This window comes from Pithys albifrons, chromosome 6 (assembly GCF_047495875.1).
Source record: "Pithys albifrons albifrons isolate INPA30051 chromosome 6, PitAlb_v1, whole genome shotgun sequence".
NCBI lineage: Eukaryota > Metazoa > Chordata > Aves > Passeriformes > Thamnophilidae > Pithys > Pithys albifrons.
Window position 1 is genome coordinate 22,402,676 of NC_092463.1, and position 18,904 is coordinate 22,421,579.

The 18,904-nt window shown below is 40.3% G+C and overlaps 1 protein-coding gene across 1 annotated transcript in view; it reads right to left on the reverse strand.

The window, feature by feature from the left end:
* Positions 1-18,904, reverse strand: part of NRXN3 (neurexin 3) — a 1,004,771-nt gene that overhangs the window by 722,098 nt on the left and 263,769 nt on the right. The window contains exon 7 of the mRNA XM_071557744.1: positions 14,893-15,054. Coding sequence (XP_071413845.1) covers positions 14,893-15,054 — 162 coding nt within the window. The remainder of the gene's footprint in view (positions 1-14,892; positions 15,055-18,904) is intronic.

The following is an 18,904-nucleotide window of genomic DNA, read 5'->3' on the forward strand; positions in this document are numbered from 1 at the left end:
TTCTATGACTTTAATTGCTGTCAAACTTTTTTGATTTTTCTGAAGCTTGCCTTGCCTTTGTCTTTTGATACCACTTACTCTCTATATTTGAAAGGAAACTGAACAAGAGTACACTTGGATTCCTCTCTCAAAACACACATGATTTTAGGCCCCCCTGTCATGTCATTTTGCCATCAATTCAAAGACTCATTGTCTGTTTGCCATTCCTTGTACAGAAGTCTCTCTCACAACCTTTAATGATCTTTGTTGCCTTTCTCCCCTTTCTGAGATTGAAAGGACAGGATAACAACACACAGTGTGATTTCATTTAGTGGCATCATTATATGTTCTGTTTTGTTCTTACTCCCTCCCTAAAAATGTGTAACATTAGATGAACTTACTTGCCCAATACAGACCACTGAGAAAATACTTTCAAATAATTATTTAATAAAACACCAGAATCAACTCAAAGCCCATTATTGCAGATGCATAATTTGGATTATTTTCCCTCCCTCACTATATGTATACCACAATTTGGTTTACACACATTTAATTTAATCTGCCATTTACTTTTCCAGACCTTCAGCATTAATAGGTCATCCTCTGCAGTTCTGCAGACAGTCCTCACCTAAATACTTTCATATTCTCCACAACATGTATGCCTTTTCCATCCACATCCCTTTCCATTCATAATTCCACTGATGAAACTTCAGACCTCAGCATGGATCCCAGAGGTTTTCTCCACTGGGGCCCTCCCATGGGAACTATTTAGTCCTTTATCCTGCTTTTTACCTTCCAGCCCGTTCTTCCTCTGTGCAAGGACCTTCTTTTTTGCCATTGCTTTTTCAGTTCTTGAAAAGCCTTTTCATGGGACACATCTCTGAAAGACTTTGGAAAGGTAGACTCCATTTACCAAAACTTTCCTGTCCATGGACTTACTGAGACCTTGATGAAACCAAGGAAGCTCCTGGCTGTGACAGTTCAAATACAATGCCAATACTGTTCTTGAGTCCTTGGCATCACTATCAAGGCTTGTTTGCTGCACTCCAAATAAATGGAATATGTGGAATGGTTTTAGGGGAGTATTGCTACACAACTGATCTGTTAGACATGTCTGGGTATTTGAGGAGGTGGTTTTCAGATCTAGGCCTTTGACAAGGCTCCCAATAACATCCTTTTCTCTGAGATATGGATTTGATAGATTGACTGTTGAATGAGGAATTGGTTGGATGGTCACACTCACAGGGCTGTGGTCAATGGCTCAATGGAAATCAGTGACAAGTGGTGTCCCTCAGAGGTCTGTAGCGGGACTGGGACTGTTCAGTACCTCCATGAAGAACATAGACAGTGGCATTGAGTGCTCCTTCAGCAAGTTTGCAGATAACACCAACATAAGTGGTTCAGCTGGCACTCCTGGAGGATAGGAAGCCATCCACTGAGACCTGGACAAGCTCAAGAAGTGGGCTCATGGGAACCTCATGATGTTTAACAAGGCAAATTGAAAGGCCCTGGAGCAAGTCAAAAATGACCAGAGGGCAAAACCACCTCTCCTATGAGGATGGGCTGAGATACATGAAATTGTTCAGCCTGGAAAAGAGAAGGCTCTGCAGAGACCTCATTGCAGCCTTTCAGTACTTAAAAAGGGCTTATAAGAAAGATGGGGACAAACTCTTTTGCAATCAGACAAGGGGTAATGGTTTTAAAGTAAAACAGGGAGTATTTAGATTAGATAAAAGCAAGGCGTTTTTGAAGATGAGGGTTGAGAGGCACTGGCAAAAGTTTCCCAGAGAGCTGGTGGATGCCCCATCCCTGTATACATTCCAAGTCAGGTTGGATGGGGCTCTGAGCAACTTGATCTAGTAGATGCCTCTGCTCATTGCAGGGGAGTTGGACTAGATGACCTTTAAAGGTGTCTTCCAACTCAAACCATTCTATAATTCTTACCAAAAGATGTCCTCATACAATTCAAGTCTTTCCCTTAAAATCAATTGCAAAGCCAAAGGGGACACCAACACTTAATTTCCCTCCTCTGCTGGATGCACAGGCAAATCCAGCCTCCAGAAAAATGTGGAAACAGCTGGAATCAAGTTTTTAAAAACCATCTGTGGTTCTCACACAGAACCAAAACTCCTAAGAAGGGATAGAAGTGATTTAGAAAATGCACTCAATGTCAAAGCTGCCCTTTGAATTATTAATGCATAACTTTATGTGAAGCTCACAATGAGATGAAAGTTATTAACCTAATAAGTTACATGCATAATTAATTTCTTCTATGATATATGGTTTGTGAAGTTCTAACGAAATGTGTCACAGAGGCTGTAAACATGAAAACTAGCCTGAAGCAGGAAGAGCTAAGCATATGCTAATTAGAGAACATATGAGAAGTACATATTAAGAAAAAAAGCAGAGAAGAGAGGAAGTGACAGTGCTGCATATCTATGCAGTGTACTAGTGTGCAGTTACAAATAAGTGGAAGCAGGCTCAGACAGGGAGAGAGAAGCAGGCACACCAAACTCGGGTACAGGAGAATGGAGGCATTCAGGGTTCTCATCTCAAATGAATGCACCTTCAGGACAAATCAGTCCTGGAATATAAACCAGGGAAATGAGGAAAGTGGCCAGCTGACAGCTTACCTGGTTAGCTGAACAGTGAAGCTGCAGATGGAGAACCCGTTCTTAAATATGAGAACACCATATACTTTTCTTGAGCTTTGATTTGTAAACAATTTTAATATTGCAAATGATTGCTTAACTATTATCGGGACAGAGTAAATAAACTGGGCATCCCTAGTCACAGCTTCTACTTGAGGGAGATAACAAACAGCAGCTTTGCCCTTTAGAAGGGACAAGTCATCACAAGCGTCATGGCTTATCAAACTCCTGAGAAAGCTTTTCCCTTTGCTATAGGTGGTTTTCTTTGTAGTTCTTTTTATCTTTGAGACAGGTGATATGGCAGTCCCTCCTTTGGAAGGCTACAATTAATGTCCCATTTAGTCATTTACCACAAGGGGTTATAAGGCAGCTGCAGAAACCCAGCTGTGGTCATATCATCAGTACCAGCAGGACAGATTTCACCTTTGGGTCTCACTGGTCTTCTCAAGAAGAATTGCAGTTTTGAAGACAGCCACTAAACAAGTAATAGAGTGTGAACAGATCTTAGTTAATGATCTGATTTGTTAGAAAGATGTCCTAGCATCACTACAGTTCAAACACAGACTTGAAACCCATATCAAAGGCATGAGAAAACTAGCCACTACACACACTGGAATAACTACCTCTCCTACCCTCTCAGGTAAATGCCATATTGAGCACATATTAGCTAAAAACCTGAGAGTACCAATCCTCTCAAGATTGGCTGCATGTAACAATTGTCAGTTAACAATATGAGGCAAACCCTTCGCTTCTCCATTTTTCTGTCCATGTGATAATGTTCCCAGAAATAGGTAAACTCGTCATCAGAGCCTGGTCCAGATTGTTCCAGTGGTTTGTCCAATCCAGCTGCAAACATGAAGACAACTGTTCTGCTCTCCTAGCACTTCACAGCAATGTTTTAGTCACCTCAGATGTTCTGAATTCCACTGGCAGCTCTTTTCCCTGACAAAAATTCAGAAAGCATCAGCATACTTATCTTCACATCTGTTCAGGGCTTGAAACCCACTGGAGCACTTCAAAAACAAAACCAAACGGGAAAAGGAACACTGGAAGGCAGTTGAAAACAAGGATCAGCATGGTATGGACTTGATCAGCCTTCTGAAATATCACTGGCTTCATTCCCTGTTGCTGCTGCTGCCTCATGTTGGCAAGTGCATGCAAAAGCAGATTGTCACCCACCTCCTGCCCCAATCAGGGGAGCATCTTGCCTCTGGCTGGCATCTCACTGCATTCAGCTGCAGTAAAAAAGGGAAATCTCAAGGACAACCAAGCCAGCCAGGATGTTCTGCCAAGGTTGCTGTTCCTAGCTGAGGAAATGGTCCTCTCCATTTTTCTCAGCTAGAAAGAGAGAGAAAATATACACACACAGCACCCCCATTATCTTAAAGCCCGCAGGTGCCAGCAATCCAAATAAACGTAGAGCAATTAACAGAATTAACACAGCTTTAAATAGCTTGGCTCACCAGATGCAGACTCCTAGCAGGGTTCTATAAAATGTAAAGTTATTACAGACAAAACCATTAATCATCTGTTCGGAGACTTGTTCTAGATGCAAACCCCATTTCCCTTAAAATGGCTAATAATAACAAAGAAAAGCACAGATTTAACAGGAATGATTATGCCATTCTCAAGCCCCGTTTACAAATGCCATTTTTCATCTCTGCCACCATTCCCAAACCTCTGTGTACCCTCTGCTTGCTAATGCTGATACAGTAAGAAAGCTTTGAAGGCAACGCACAGTTACCTCTTGGGGTGCTAGAACTAAGACACCACCTCTCATCCGTTTCACTGTGGACAGAGATGTTTACTGAGTCACACACTACGCGTTACTGCTTTCCTGGATACAATAGTTACTGTTCAGCTGTGCTCCATCGGCCCCACGCAGCTGACAGATAACTGATGCTCCCCTTGATGTATGAAGTATTCACATGCTAAGACTTATGCTTAGGAATTAGGAACGCCTCAGTTTTTCCAGTAGCCACTGAATGTAATACAGCAATCCCCCTGATATCACCCTAACACCTGTTAAAATTATCCCTATTTACTACATCTATGTCTAGATAGCTACAAGAAACAGGAGTAGGGGCAGACCCTAACTCATTTTTGAGCTTTGATGTTACCATTTCTATCTAACACTTCCACTCACAGAACTCTAACTCAAACAGTATAAAACCTCATGGTAAGCAATTCAGAGCTTAAATTGCATCTTTCCATGTATCTATCATTCTTCAATTTAATTGCTTAGGAATATAGATAGGTACACTGTTAATTCTAAGTGAATTCTGCCTGTGCATTTTGAAGAAAGCAGGGAGATAAAACAATCCCAAAGCACAAATATTCAGGGCAAAAGACAATCAACAGAAGTAGACCAAAGCCAGAAAGCAGCAATGACAAAGAATTAGAAGAGAGAATATCAGAGACAATACAAAATCCAGTTGTATTATATCAAGCCCACTGCCTTTTCCATGTAGTTCAAGTAAAAAATGCCTGCCTCCTCCTGTGTTCCTCACACTTGACAGATAGCTGACTCACTGCTACAAAGGAGTGGTGGACCTGGGAGGAGTCGTCCAGTCCACCCTCTCAACGTTCAAACCTCATCATTCTATCCTGCCTCCATTGCTGGCAGCTGCAGCAGCCTGGCTTTTGTGGTGGGGAACAGCAGATCAGTCTTATTGCTCACAATATGCATGCGCATTTCATAGCAATAGTCTAGCTTTCAGGGTCAGTCAAGGAGATTTATACAGTGACTGCTGCTCCCAAAGAGAGGACACTTGTCAAGTAGATGAAAGTGCTTGTTTTATACACATGTACGAGAACAGACCAGTCTTGCAACTTCTTGCTCATGTAATTTTATTAATATTAGCAAATGGCAGGTCCTGACTCTCAGCTGTGTTTCTATCTGACAGTATAAGATCAATCCTTAGCAATCTCTTGAGTGCAACTTAAGGAGCAACAAATAAAAACATCTCCTATTTCTTCTCAGTATTCATCAAACCAAGAAATTATTAAGCTCAGTGAACTACAAAGCCAAGAAAAGCAAAAGAAGCTCATTTACTTTGATTGGAAGATGAGAACATCAGGCTTTGGACAGCCAAAGTTAAGATCATAGCATTCATTAGGATACTACCACAATTGACTAACAGCATATGAAAGAGCCAGAAATCTTTGCCACAGAACTACCATGAGTATCACCACTGCTCTGCTGATGACTTTGGACTCAGCTGTGTTTGCCCTTTGATATATCCTGTCTTAGTTTGCTCACTGGAATGGAAATTGATTAGATCACATATTTGTGTAAGGACTGTTGCTTTAATATCTCCATTCTTTAGGACTCAGTTACCAACTAACTTCATTATATAAAAAAACACAGGCTATATTTCTCCAATCCCCATTATATTTTCTGAATTTGTCAATATGGATATAGTTCTATACCTGTAAACACTCTCATTTTCTGAACCACAACACATGACACAATCCCTCGCAGGTACACAAGCTCAGCAGGAGTCAGGTTCATTAGGCAGGAAAGAAAAGCCCACTCCTGATGGTCCTTTTGCAAGGAAGCACAGATGGCCATAGGTCTAGGACTGAGAGTCACATGTGGACAGCTGAATTGGGATTCATTGGAATGCTCCATTACTACTGTGACACACAGCCTGCTGGCTACACTGGCCAGTGGTGGCACCAACCTCTGCTGATAGTTTCCTCCCTAGGTACCTGTCCCAGTGGCAGCTGGAGAGAGTTAAACTGGGTTAGACCCCACTTCATTCTAGCTCCATGGATTCTCTTGAGTTTATAAATATATTGGCTCTACATAGCTCAAACAGCCCTGCAAAAAAATGTCTCTTACACCTGCTGCATAGAAAGTTTCAGTATCTATGTGTGCACATCAATGCTCACTTTAAAACGCATGCTCAATCTACATATATGCTCTACTAATCAGACTTGGGCTATTACTTTTGTAAACTTTCTAAGAGTGAAATAACTTTAGGAATTCAATGCCATTGAACTGTTGATATGTGAATGATCCTTTAAATTAATCCCCAACAAAATGTGTGCATTGAAGATGACCAAGAATGCCTACAAGCTGCTGTCTGCCTACTGATAAGAGTTCCAGAAAACAAGATACTACATTGTAATAAATGTGACCTTATCTAGAACCTGTATGTATTTAATTTGTGGGCAGAGCTATGGGGAGGAAAAACAAAACAAAACAAAAAAAAAAAACCAACCAGTTTTTACTTTTAGGTTTATTATAGCTATAGTATTCTAGAGAGCCTGCTCTATGAATTGCATTAAAGAAGCATTTTAGGAGCCTAGTGTTGTTTTCAGTACACAGTTGATAAGATTACATCTCCTCCACCTCCTTTACCTAGGTCAGTTAAGAATTCTGCTCCTGTCTTTGGATTTCCCATGTTTTACTAATTGAAAAATAATTTCATTTTCATACTCAAATTCATTCATTAAAGATTAATTTAATGAGGAAATTTTAAATTGTTTTCCTGCTTAACAGGAATACTTTTCATGGATAAATGAGCAGGTCATGAGTAAACTTTCACAAACACATCATGAGTACATTACTCTTCCACTTTCTATGTGACCAGAAACATTTGATGAAAGAGATAGATCAATAACTGAGGTGAGCTTATGTTATTTTGCAACAAACCCTCATCCAATATCATTATGCCAGCAAAACTCTTGTTATGGATGCATATAAGTCAAGGTGACCAAGTTATATTGCTCATGCACAAAGCAAGGCAATAATGCCAGCAGAAACCTCACTTCTGTAGGGTAGGCAAGAGCTCAGCTACATAGGGAAGAGAGGCTTTGAATAACCCCCTAGCTAAAGCAAAGCTGCAGCACGAGCAGCACGCTAATGCACCTGACAAGACCACCAATTGAGCCAGGCCACTAATACTTATGAAAAATATAAGAACACAAGAAATTGAAATATTAACCTCTGAAATGTGCAGAACAACATGTACTTCATTAAACAGCCTCCCCAGATCCAGTACAAGTTTAAGCTTTTACTGGATACATAACTGGAAGATCATTTCCTATTCCCAATTAGACATGGAAGAAATATCCTAAGATACACTGCCCTTATGATGTAATTCCTAATATCTTGAACTGAAATCCAACAGAAACAGCACAAAGCAGAGAAAATGCCCATCAGAACCTGCACACTCTCAAAAATGAGCTGCAATATCAACTGTTTGTTTAGGACTGATCTTCACTGGAACACACCCCTTGCTTCACCTGAGAACTCTTGTGAGTAAGGTCTGTTCCAGACTTCTTAATTTCCTCACCTGAACTGACTCTTAAAAGAAAATAGGGGGGCATTTCATACCCATCAGCAACAGTTCAGCTGGCAAGTTAAGCTACACTTTTGATTCAACCTATACATGCCCCATGAAACCTTCTGAAGTTTATTTTTCAAACTCATCCTCTTGTCAGCTTGATAGGGAGGTATGAAGAAGTCAAGGAGAAAACAAGTAGAAAATTTTAAATATTACTGGTAAAGAAGAAAGTCCCCCAGAGAAACAAGGTTGCAATAAATCCAGGAACTTCTAGTATTCTGAGTAAGAACATCAGGCAATTGTGACTCTTACACTGTACTGAAGACATAGGTTATCCCTGACAGGAAAAAGTTCAAGGAGCCAAGCAGTAGGTAGGATGCCCCTCTTTTATCTATGGTTCTACCAGCAGCAGGCTGTGTGATAGTGACACATCATACCTGTGCCTCAGTTGCAGCATTTGAAGGAAGAAGATAAAGACATTTACTCTCTTTGGCACTGTATTTTACTGATGGTTTGAAAGAAGACAAAATATCTGAGGCCACTGTGATAAAACTACCTACTGAACTCTTCATTTGAAGGGCCCTATGAGCTCATATTATTAATAATATTTCATTATTTTGATTTTTACTACTAGTACGTGCATCTACTAAGATCACCACTGGATTTTCTGTGTGAGATCCTTGTCATTCATGATAATTATGATTTAGGAAAAAAAATTAGACACTAGGTAAATATCCTCCAAACCCAAAGATATTCATTTGTCACATCAAACTGACTGGGATATACTTCTAGGAGCTATCAGTCTGGGATAGTCTACTTTCTGGGTGTTTGAAAGCGGGGAAAGTTAAGGGAATTCACTCAAAAGAGTATTAAATAGAAAAAAAGCTCACAGGATACAGGAGCAGCTGGTTTGCTCCTCAATGGCTAAACTCCTTCAGGTGAATTAATATTCCAAAGCTGGCACTGTGTTACTGTACCATGGGATGTTTTCCTCTCTGCATACTCTGACCTTTCATCTCCCATGACTCACAGATACTGCACAGAAATCTGCATCCTGTCTCTTCCTTTCTCCCTGATTCACAGTATGGGCATAGACTTTATGTCCTAGAAGGACTTCCAGACACAAACATTCTTCTTTTCTCCCATCCTTGCTAAACTATGCTCAAAAAAAAAACCCCCAAACCCCTACAAGCAAAATCAGCTGGATCGTACAGCGTCTCCAGGGAGGCTGACATTCATCACTGCTAAATGTTAGCATTAAGACCATGGACCATAAAAGATTTACTTGACTTATGCCTGATTTGACACAAGTAGTATTATACATTTTGTCCTACACTTGTGCGTAGGGTAAATTTCACTCTAGTTGTGGAAAAAGGCTGGTACATCCAATCTTTTATGGTTATAGGATGGAGTGCACATGTAAATCTACAGGCAACAAAACAATAAAGGCACAATGCCAATGCTGGCAGCACAGCAGAGGTCCAGCAGGTCCACATAAGTTCTGCTACTAAGATAAAAAGGGTTGGTTTTAAACAATCCTCCTAAAAACGTTGCTTCTTTTTCGGTGCTGTCAGAAAGTCCAGACACAGGCATTTCAGCTCTCAGATGCTCAGCTCAGAGTGTCTTTTGCTCTCTTTGGCTTCATGTCATGTCCCATACTCATACCAGAAAGCAAAACTTATTCTTCACTGCATCCCACAAAGTCTTCCAGGATCCTTGCCCAAGCATCCAATATGTATTGGCAGCCAGCAGGTATCCTGGGAAATGGTTGATTAACCAATCATATATCCCTTCTGACTATGAGATAATACAGAAACAGCAAATGCAAACCAGCCCAGGACCTAAGCTTATAAGCATTACTCATTGAGAAAACAGTACCATCTTTTCCTTCGCATCTATTGGTCTACTCCTAATTGTCTCAGCATCTTGCCTTACATCATAATTCTTTCAGTTTCCAAATGTCTCCATTCCCAACCCCGAATTTTATTTTTCCAGAATATAAATTGGTGGGGCTTTATTAGCTCAAGAATATCATCAGGAGCTGCTCAAAATGTTAGCCAACATCTCCCCTTTTTTGTCTCCCAAAGCACTGTTTTATGTTTCTACCACAATAGCACTCAAAAGCCTCATAAAGGTCTTGTGCTGGATGCTCTGCAGATGCACAGAGAAATACACACAGTCTACATCTGCAATAGCAGAGTAATCCACTACAGTAGCAGTAATGCAATTGGAATTTTAAGAGTGGGGGAAACCAAAAACCTGACAGGCCTTTGGATATGGAAGTTTAGGAATCAGGGTCATCATCATCACTAGGCCTATTTGTAATGCTCTGGCAGAGAATACAAATGAGAGCTCAAGACTAAGAACAAATAATATTTTGAGGAGTAGAACTATATTCAACCTTTGACCATGCTTTCTTTGCTTCTACACAGTGCTACTAGCCCCTCCTTTTCAAATATTAAATTAACTAAATAATACAGACAGGAAACAGACTGGCCCAAACACAACAGGACATCTGGAGCAGCAGTCTTGGACTAACATGTGAGGGCAACCAGTGCCATTCATGTGGTAACTTCCTTCACAGTGCATCAGTGAAATTTCCCACACTGTTTATTCTTAACTCTCTTATGCATTCCCAAGACTCTGTTAAATCACTGCTGTGGAAGGAAATCTTGGGCACCCAAAAGCTTTTGTGCTCTCTTGTCTCTGTTAGGCACAGGCTGTTACAACTGCAACTTCCTCCATTTGTCCACTTTGCACTCACGCTGTTTTTCTTTGCCTCTAGTTTTAGGATGCCTTCTATTTGCACCTTTAGCCTCTTCCTCAGTGTGACACTCCACCCAGAAAAACTCATCCCCAAACAGAAACCACATCACCACTGCATATGCAAATAGTCCTGAAAAAGATCTGGCTTGCATCTGAGATATATACACAGCAACTGGGCACGCTCATGAACCATTTGCAAATCTGGCTCTTAGCAGTTAAACTGCAGACAGAACTGATCTAATCTTTCACAGCTTTCTCCCATCATGGCCAGATGGTGCCTGACCCCTGCAATAATTTCTGCCATATTCCATCCATATGCAAGCCTCACTATTGCGATCAAACTGTTAGCACCAATCAACATCTCAGAATTGAGATTTTAATAAAGCACTGATAGAATTTTCTCATGACTCTATTCTCTAAGGACCACCTTATTCTCTTCTAAAGGACCTCCATCTGCACCATTTAAGTACTGCTCCAAGTAAATGAAATTTGAATGGCTGGCTCCCTAATCCTAGGAAATATTCTGATTCTCTGCTTTCCCTAGCAGTTGGACATGGAAATCCCATTTTCCTTTTTTGCCTACACAGCTAAATTTCCCACCCTGTCACTCTCCATTTCCATCCTTGATTATTGGAACCTCCTCCCTGAGGACATCCAGTACATGCAAAACACAGCTGTTTGTCATTACTTTTCTTGTCCTACCTCCTTCTGTCCATACAGGTGCCATCAAAAACAGTAAAAACTATTTCCCTTTCCACCTTCAGACAGTGCTTCTCCATGTTTAGCCAATCTCTGTCTCTTAAAGCACCCAGTAACAACAATTCCTGACACCCAGTAATAACAATTCAGCTCAATTGTCTCAAGATATGTTCCTGTATATTCTCCTATCCCAGAGCCGTATCTGGTTTCCTCATGTTATGCATGCCACTCTGATCCCCACAGGTATTTTACCTTTCTTGAGACATTTCATGTTTCTTTTATATTATGCTGCACTGCATTGCATTGCACAGATGCACCCTGGTATTTCAAATATAAATATAAAGAAAACACTCAAAACACCCTTCCCCTAATTCCAGGTGATTCTCAGGTTGGTCCAACTACCTTTGCCACCAGTGTTTTCATCTCTAGCAAAGGAAGCAAGAGGAAAAAACCCTGGGAGGACTTCCATAAGGCAAACTATTTTCTGCTCAACTAATCCAAAGATGCACTTAATGAAAGCACTGACTGCTTTAATGTCAGAGAGTAATTCACTACATATACAGTGAGAGCCCTTCTCAGCTTATGCAGGCTATTTATTCTTGTCAGACCCTGCTCTGCACAGACATTGATGTTACAGCAGAACTTCTGGACTTTGTCAGGATTCTGACAGTCATCTAAGGATGCTCTTTCTCCATCAAGTGCAGCTCCCCATTCCCTTCCCCTTGCAAAAACCAGAACTGAGGAAAAGCACAAATCAGGTTCCTTGCACCTCCTAATGATGCCTGCAGTAACTTATTCTGTGGCCTAAGGGGTCTGAAGGAATGATGGAATGGAAGCGCAGAGTCCTAATTAGTAACATGGCTTCCCTTTTGAAATACCACATTACTCCATCCCCTTTCCACATGTCTATCCTGAAAATCCTGCACTATACTTACTTTTAGTAAATAGTGTATGCTGGACTTGCCATAAGAGACCAGTTAAGATACATTTCGGACACATTTCCACAAGAGCTGAAAGCATTACTGGACCAGCACTATAAGTAGGTTGCTTTTAAGCAGGCTATAGCTCTAAACCAGCCAGCACCAGCCTGTCTTTAAGTCAAGACATCTGCTCATATACATCTCCTGCCACTGCCTAGTCAAGTGAAGATTACAAAGCACATTCTGATTGTCTGTTTTCTTCCTCTCGTTCTTAAGTGGTTGCTTGGGGTTTTCTTCTCACAGAGCATTATGAGCCTTGGACAGCTATGTAAGTGGCTCTTAGCACATGGTGCAAGCTAATAGAATACAAATGATTATATAAATAATAAAGCTGCTGAAGATTTTCTTGTCAGTGCTTTCTCTGCTCCATTGGCTTGACTTAGAGCACACATAAAAATGGCCTCTGCTAAGTGTTTTGTTCATAGCACCCATAAATAAAATGAAGATACCGATCTAAAGAGAGACTAAGAAGCTGTATCTCCTCCTGATTTCAATCAAACTGGATTTTCAGTGCCTGGGAAAATCAAGTCCAAGTTCCATAGTTAAAACCAGAAGGATTTGACCTCTGCATGGCAGTTTGTATTCAACAGGGCAGTTTAATTTCTTATTTAAGATGGTCAAATGCTCTTTTCCAGCATATGCGCATCTCCTTAAACAATCCAGAGGTCAGGCAGGAGAGCAGCTTCAGACTCTGACAACCATTATTCACATCAGAGGACTGGCACATAACAGAGAATCCCTGATACCACAAGGCGAGCATCAGTAAGATGGCAACTAGTCAAGGCAGTTACTGCCACCGAACATCATCTAGCTCAGCATTGCTGCTTCCATGACTCCTGTATGAAACCTCCACCTTCCCTCTGATATTAAATATTGCAATTAAATATTAAATAGAATATTGCAACAACCTACTGGGTTGCAAATAAAATTAGACTGACCCAGCCACACCCTGTGAAAAACAGTATTAGTACAGATTCACAACCTTACAGAGAAAACTCCTACAAGAAACTCTTATTCCAAGCTAGCTAAGAAGCCAGATGACAGAAAATTTACAACTGCTTTCCCAGTAAGTTTTCTATAACACGTTTTGGAGGCATCAGTATCTGCATTTCCTTTAATCACAGTGATAATCATGAATTACATCAGAAGGGAGAGGAAAGAAGATGAAAGATGACTGCAAGGCAAACATCCAAATGAAACTGTAGCAAATTAGGGATCAGGACTGAGACTTCTTTATTTTTTAACTTTTTTTCCTACAATGAACACTATTCTGGTTCCTGCTGCTATCCAGACCATCCAATCTCAATTACCCACATGCAAATTTTCTTGAAATTGTGGATTAACTATGTGACAAGTGCAGGCAGCCAGAGTAACACAACATGATTTTTGGAGGCTCTTCCTGACCAGTGCAGCCACTGAACTGCACAAACTCACCAACAGTGAGTTAACAATCACCCTATCCCTAACCACCACCACCCCAAATATGCCTCCCTGGATACCTGGATGCCCTATTACTATAGCTAACAGCTGAAACAGCTACATACCTGTTTTCCTTTGCAATCAAATTGCTCTAAAACAAATCATATATATCTATATCTGTAAACACTGATAAGCTAGTATTGATTTACTTTAATTCACTCCAAGGGATTTATTAGCAAAAAACAAAAGTTACTTCTGCCTTGTGGGGAAGGTCATAACACTAATAAGCACTAATTCCTTTGTTTGCAAAAGCATATGAATAGTGAGAAGTTTTGAATGACCTTGGGACCCACCACCACCAAGAAGCCCAGGATTAAGAAGGACCAACAGGACACCACTGGTTCCAGGGGTAGTGACTATCTTCTGCTCAACCTCTCTCCCTCTTCTCACTGTTTTCTATTTCTTTCTATCTCTCTACCTCACATTTTATTGGTAAATACAATCTATACTACTGACTTTGGCATATGGTCTCATCTGCACCTTAATTCAGGCAGAGGCATCTCTCAATAATCAGATCAGAACACACAGTATACTTCAGGTCCACATGCCACATTATTGCCCCACCTCCTTTACACCTTCATGCTGCATTCTCCTTGCATAATTTACATTTCTTATACTATTTTCAACTTTAATTTTTCCATTTTATTCTAACTCTGTACCCTCCTGGAAAATTTAGAACTATGTTCCCAGGTGAAATCCAGGACCTTAACAACAAAAGTCTATGTAAGATTCTAATTATGATTTTTTTATCTAAAAATGATACTTATTCACCAAATGATACTTATTCACCAGAAGACACGTCCCCCACTACCATGGGTATTATTTTCTGTAATCCAAGCACTAGAACTCTAATTCTGCCACTGAGCTCATGAGTTTTCCAGTCTTCTGCCCAGCCAAATGACAAGTTTATCCTTACAGAGCTGTTGCAGTATCAGTATAAAATTCTGTGTCAGGTAAAGACAATGAACATGTAAGGCAGAAAAAAGTGATGACTTTAGGAAACCAAAAGCACAGAAACAAGAATTAATTTGAAATCGTTACCTCTTTGAGACAGCCCATGAAGTTGTTGCTTACTGGAGAGCCAGGTAAATCAGCAGTACTGGGGCTCCCACCCACATAAAAGAAGTCATCTGAGCCCAGCATGGTGTAGTCCTCCTGGGTGTAGCCCGTGGTGGTAAGGATGCCATCCACAGAGATTGTCACCTGTTTGAGGGACACAATGGACAAAGAAAATCCCAGCAATGACCTTACAATCCTGAACAGAACAACTTACCTCCCCTACAATTTTATGTCAGTTTTATTAAGGATTTTGTTGAGATTTAGTATATATATATATTTTTAGTTCAGTCAAGCTCTATTTTCTGGTCTGATTTACCCACAACAGAAAGGCTTCAGAATCTGCTTCTCCCTTTTCTGGTGCATCAGCACTCTCAGGCTTACCCAGCAGCCTGCCCATCCAGACGCTTTCTATCTATTCAGGCCAGAAAATGGAACTGTCCTTGAAAGAGATTTCTCATATTAGCTGATTTTATGATTAATTAGAATTTATTTTAATGATTACAGTTAGTTATGGTTGTTAGTAAAAAAAAAAACAAACACTAATGAAGACGAGGTTGGTATTTTTTATTTTTTATGTTTCTTTTGCTCACGGCACACTGACAATCATGCATTCAGGGATGGGAGGAAAGGGATCTCACTTTCAGTACATTGTAGATGTGCATGCCATGTACCTAGAGACACACACCCACCACCAAAAAAAAAAGAGAGAGAAAAAATTATAAACTAACTCATAACCTAAATATAAGCAGAAAATAAACCAAATGAAAATAAATCTAAATAAACCAACCACACACCAACAAGTGTGATAGAAGCAGAGATGAGAAAGAAAAAGAAAGAAGACAAAGCGTGCACACATTGTACTTTGACATATCATGCCAATATATCTGAGGCCCAGAAAGATGATGGGAAAAATATGAAAAGAGAGGGAGGGAGAAGGAGAGGGAGAGAACCACTTCATACTTGCATGCAACCAAAAATAAAAATACCAAACAAAATCCATAACAGTGAAAAAATAAAAACACAAAACAAAACAGAAATGTTCCCAAAATCTCTAACCACAAACACATGGAGGATGAAGGGTGACAGAAGGAAAGGGAGGGAGAGGAGCAAGTGAATTTGATGTATTTTGCTTGGATGTTGTTAGTGGTTTCAAAGGAAGATGGAGGAAAATAGATCGAGGCCAGGAGGAGAAAGGCGAGTCACCAGATGTGGACATGCCATGCAGAGTGTGTACGGAAACAAACAATCGGCTGAGCTCCTGTTGGCCACGCAAGTAGAGGTCAGAGAGAGAGAGAGAAAGTGAGAGAGAGAGCAAGAAGGAGGAGGAGGAAAGAAAGCAGAGGGAGAAAAGTGGGGGAAAATCAGGAGAAAGAGGACAATTCTGGCCAGTTTGTCTGTAATAGCCATTGCCAAAACAAAAGAGTAAGAAAAAGAGAGCCTTCACCACCATGGACTAGAGGCCCTGCAATGGTTCCGATCTAGAAACCTTCAGAGTTTAAAAAAAAAAAAAACCAGACCAAAAAGAGAGGAAAAAAAACAAAATTAAAAGAAAAGTAAAAAGAGAAAGTTAAAAGTAAGGGACAAAAATCCCAATAATTTATCACTGGAAAGAAAAAGAACTAAAGGCAGAGGTGAGGAAAACAATGAAAGAAATGCCCAAACCCCATTTCCAGAAGAGTTGTGTTAGCTGGTTTTGATGCTCATTTTTCTATCCAAAAAGAAGAAAGGGGAAAAAAAAGCAGGGGGAGGAGAAAAGTGGTTTAAATTAAATTAAAATAAAACTAAAGGAAGCAGTAAGTATAAAGGAAGGGGGAGAAAAAGAGCAGGTAGGGGGAGGAAAAGGCAGGTAACACACGGCAAACCCAAAAAAAGAGACAATAAGAATGATATCTACCAGACAATGTAGTTTGTTTACCATAGCGTGTCCAATGCCTGAGTGCTTTGCGGAAAAGGGGGAAGAAAGGAAATTAAAAAATTGTGAACAGAACGATTGTTAATTAAAATAACTAAAAACAAAGATGAGTCGTTAGGGTGTTAGTACATTAGTTGGTTAGTAAAAATGACACATTGCATGAATGGTCTAGTGTTAGTTTTTCAAAAAAAGGCATGGGGCACCTGAGACACACAAAGTGAGAAAGAGGACAATATGACCAGGACTCTGTGGGGAACCATGCCATCTAGACTGTAAAGAGAGGGCTGCCTACTCTTCCCACCTTGGTATTATTTATTAACTTCAACCCTCATACACATTTTCCAGATCTGAAGTTAAAATAGTGCAATACTTACTCTTCAAATGGCCATCAAGGTTCTTCCCTCAAACAAGAACCTCACTCTCAGAGATGTACACACACAGTACACAGTTTTCCCCTTCAACACAAACCCAGCCATGGCTCTCTTCTTTCACCCACCACCACTCATCTACATTCCCACTCCTCTTCCAAGCCTCACTACCCTCAAGTGTTGCAGAGTATCATAAGCAGGCATTTCCTTTGGCTGGAGGATACAGATGAAGATGAGTCCAAGACTCTGAGTCTTCCTTCCAAGTTTCTTAATCTGCAGGTTTCTTTACAGCAGCTGAGTTTGTGACTTTCAGGAGGAGCACAAAACAAAGCCTGCACTTGACTGTTTGCCTGTAGTTCACTTCTGTCATCCAAGAGTATAGGAATTGAACCTCTCCTACTGCAGGAAGAAATTTATTAAGGAATTGTGTAGAACGAATTGTGTCACTTGTGTCAAGATTGAAAACAGAAGATTGACAAGATTTAGCATCTCTCCTGCTACACTGCACCTGTATTACACAGGAGCTGGGAGAATTTACCAGTCAGTTGGTTTTAGCAGAACTTCACAGATGCTGCGTTAACCCCTCCCAAGGCACGCAGATACCAACTGTTTGAGCCTACACGTTGTTTCTTGTTTGCTTTTTAGCAGCTGAGGAACTCAAGATCTTCATAGCAGATTCTGCATTGTAACTAGCTTCAGTATCAATAGAGAAGAGCAGTCTGTGGAGTGTCCTTGTCCTTGTTCCACTGTGACTGAAGTTAACAAGGACTGTCCCAAATTACCCAAGCAGGTTCTGTGCTGCCTCATGGACTAAGGAAGTAAGTTTGTGAAGACTTTGTGGCATTGAGCATAAAGTTCCAAGGTTAGTTGCCTTTGGGAATAAAATAATAATAATATCTGTACTTGGGTATAATGAGCACAAAATCCTCAATTCTTCATCAAGGAAGTCTCACTCACAGTGAAATACTGTGTTAATAAATTCATTTTCATAAACAAGGGAGTTGGAGTATGGAACAGGGGGAAGAGCATGCTAAAAATGAGACAGTGTCAGCAGCAGACCTGAATACAGACATGGAAATCTGACTTTCAGTGTCCTCTGCTCCTCCTCCTCCTCCCACCAGACAACACTGGCCCAAACATGCTCTGAAAGTCTCAGTAAAATACAGCCATGATCCTATTTCTAAGTAAAGGTTTCTCAGAAGGCAGAAAGAGGGCTTAGTTTTAACTGAAATAATAAGATAAATAAACAAGGAGATTTGCTTTGACGTTAACAATCATTACTCAAGGAATCTGTGGATTCACTTGGTTTGTCTCTAAGGAGATTAACTGCTGCGATAGTCATTTGATCTAAAAAAAAAAAATAAAATTAAAAAAAAAAGCAGCACTTAGTCCTCTCCTAGCTTAGCTACAAAACATTTAACAATTCCAGAAAGTACTGGGCAAAAGTCCAGCTATTTAAAGTTCTACTCTAATTCTAGAAACAGCCAAAAAATTATGCAAATCGTCCTCCCCTTTCTTTCATCCCCCCAAAAAGCACAGGAAAAGACTAGATAGCATCCTAAAGCTGCTGATAGTCCATTTAGCTGGAATGCTTCAGCTTTAGACCATATTCTTGGAATTTCTAAATTATTGGTTTTAAATTTCATTTTAGAGAAGAATATCTCTATCTCCAGTGCAATATTTTCAGCTAACTACAAGGAGGCTACTGATTTTC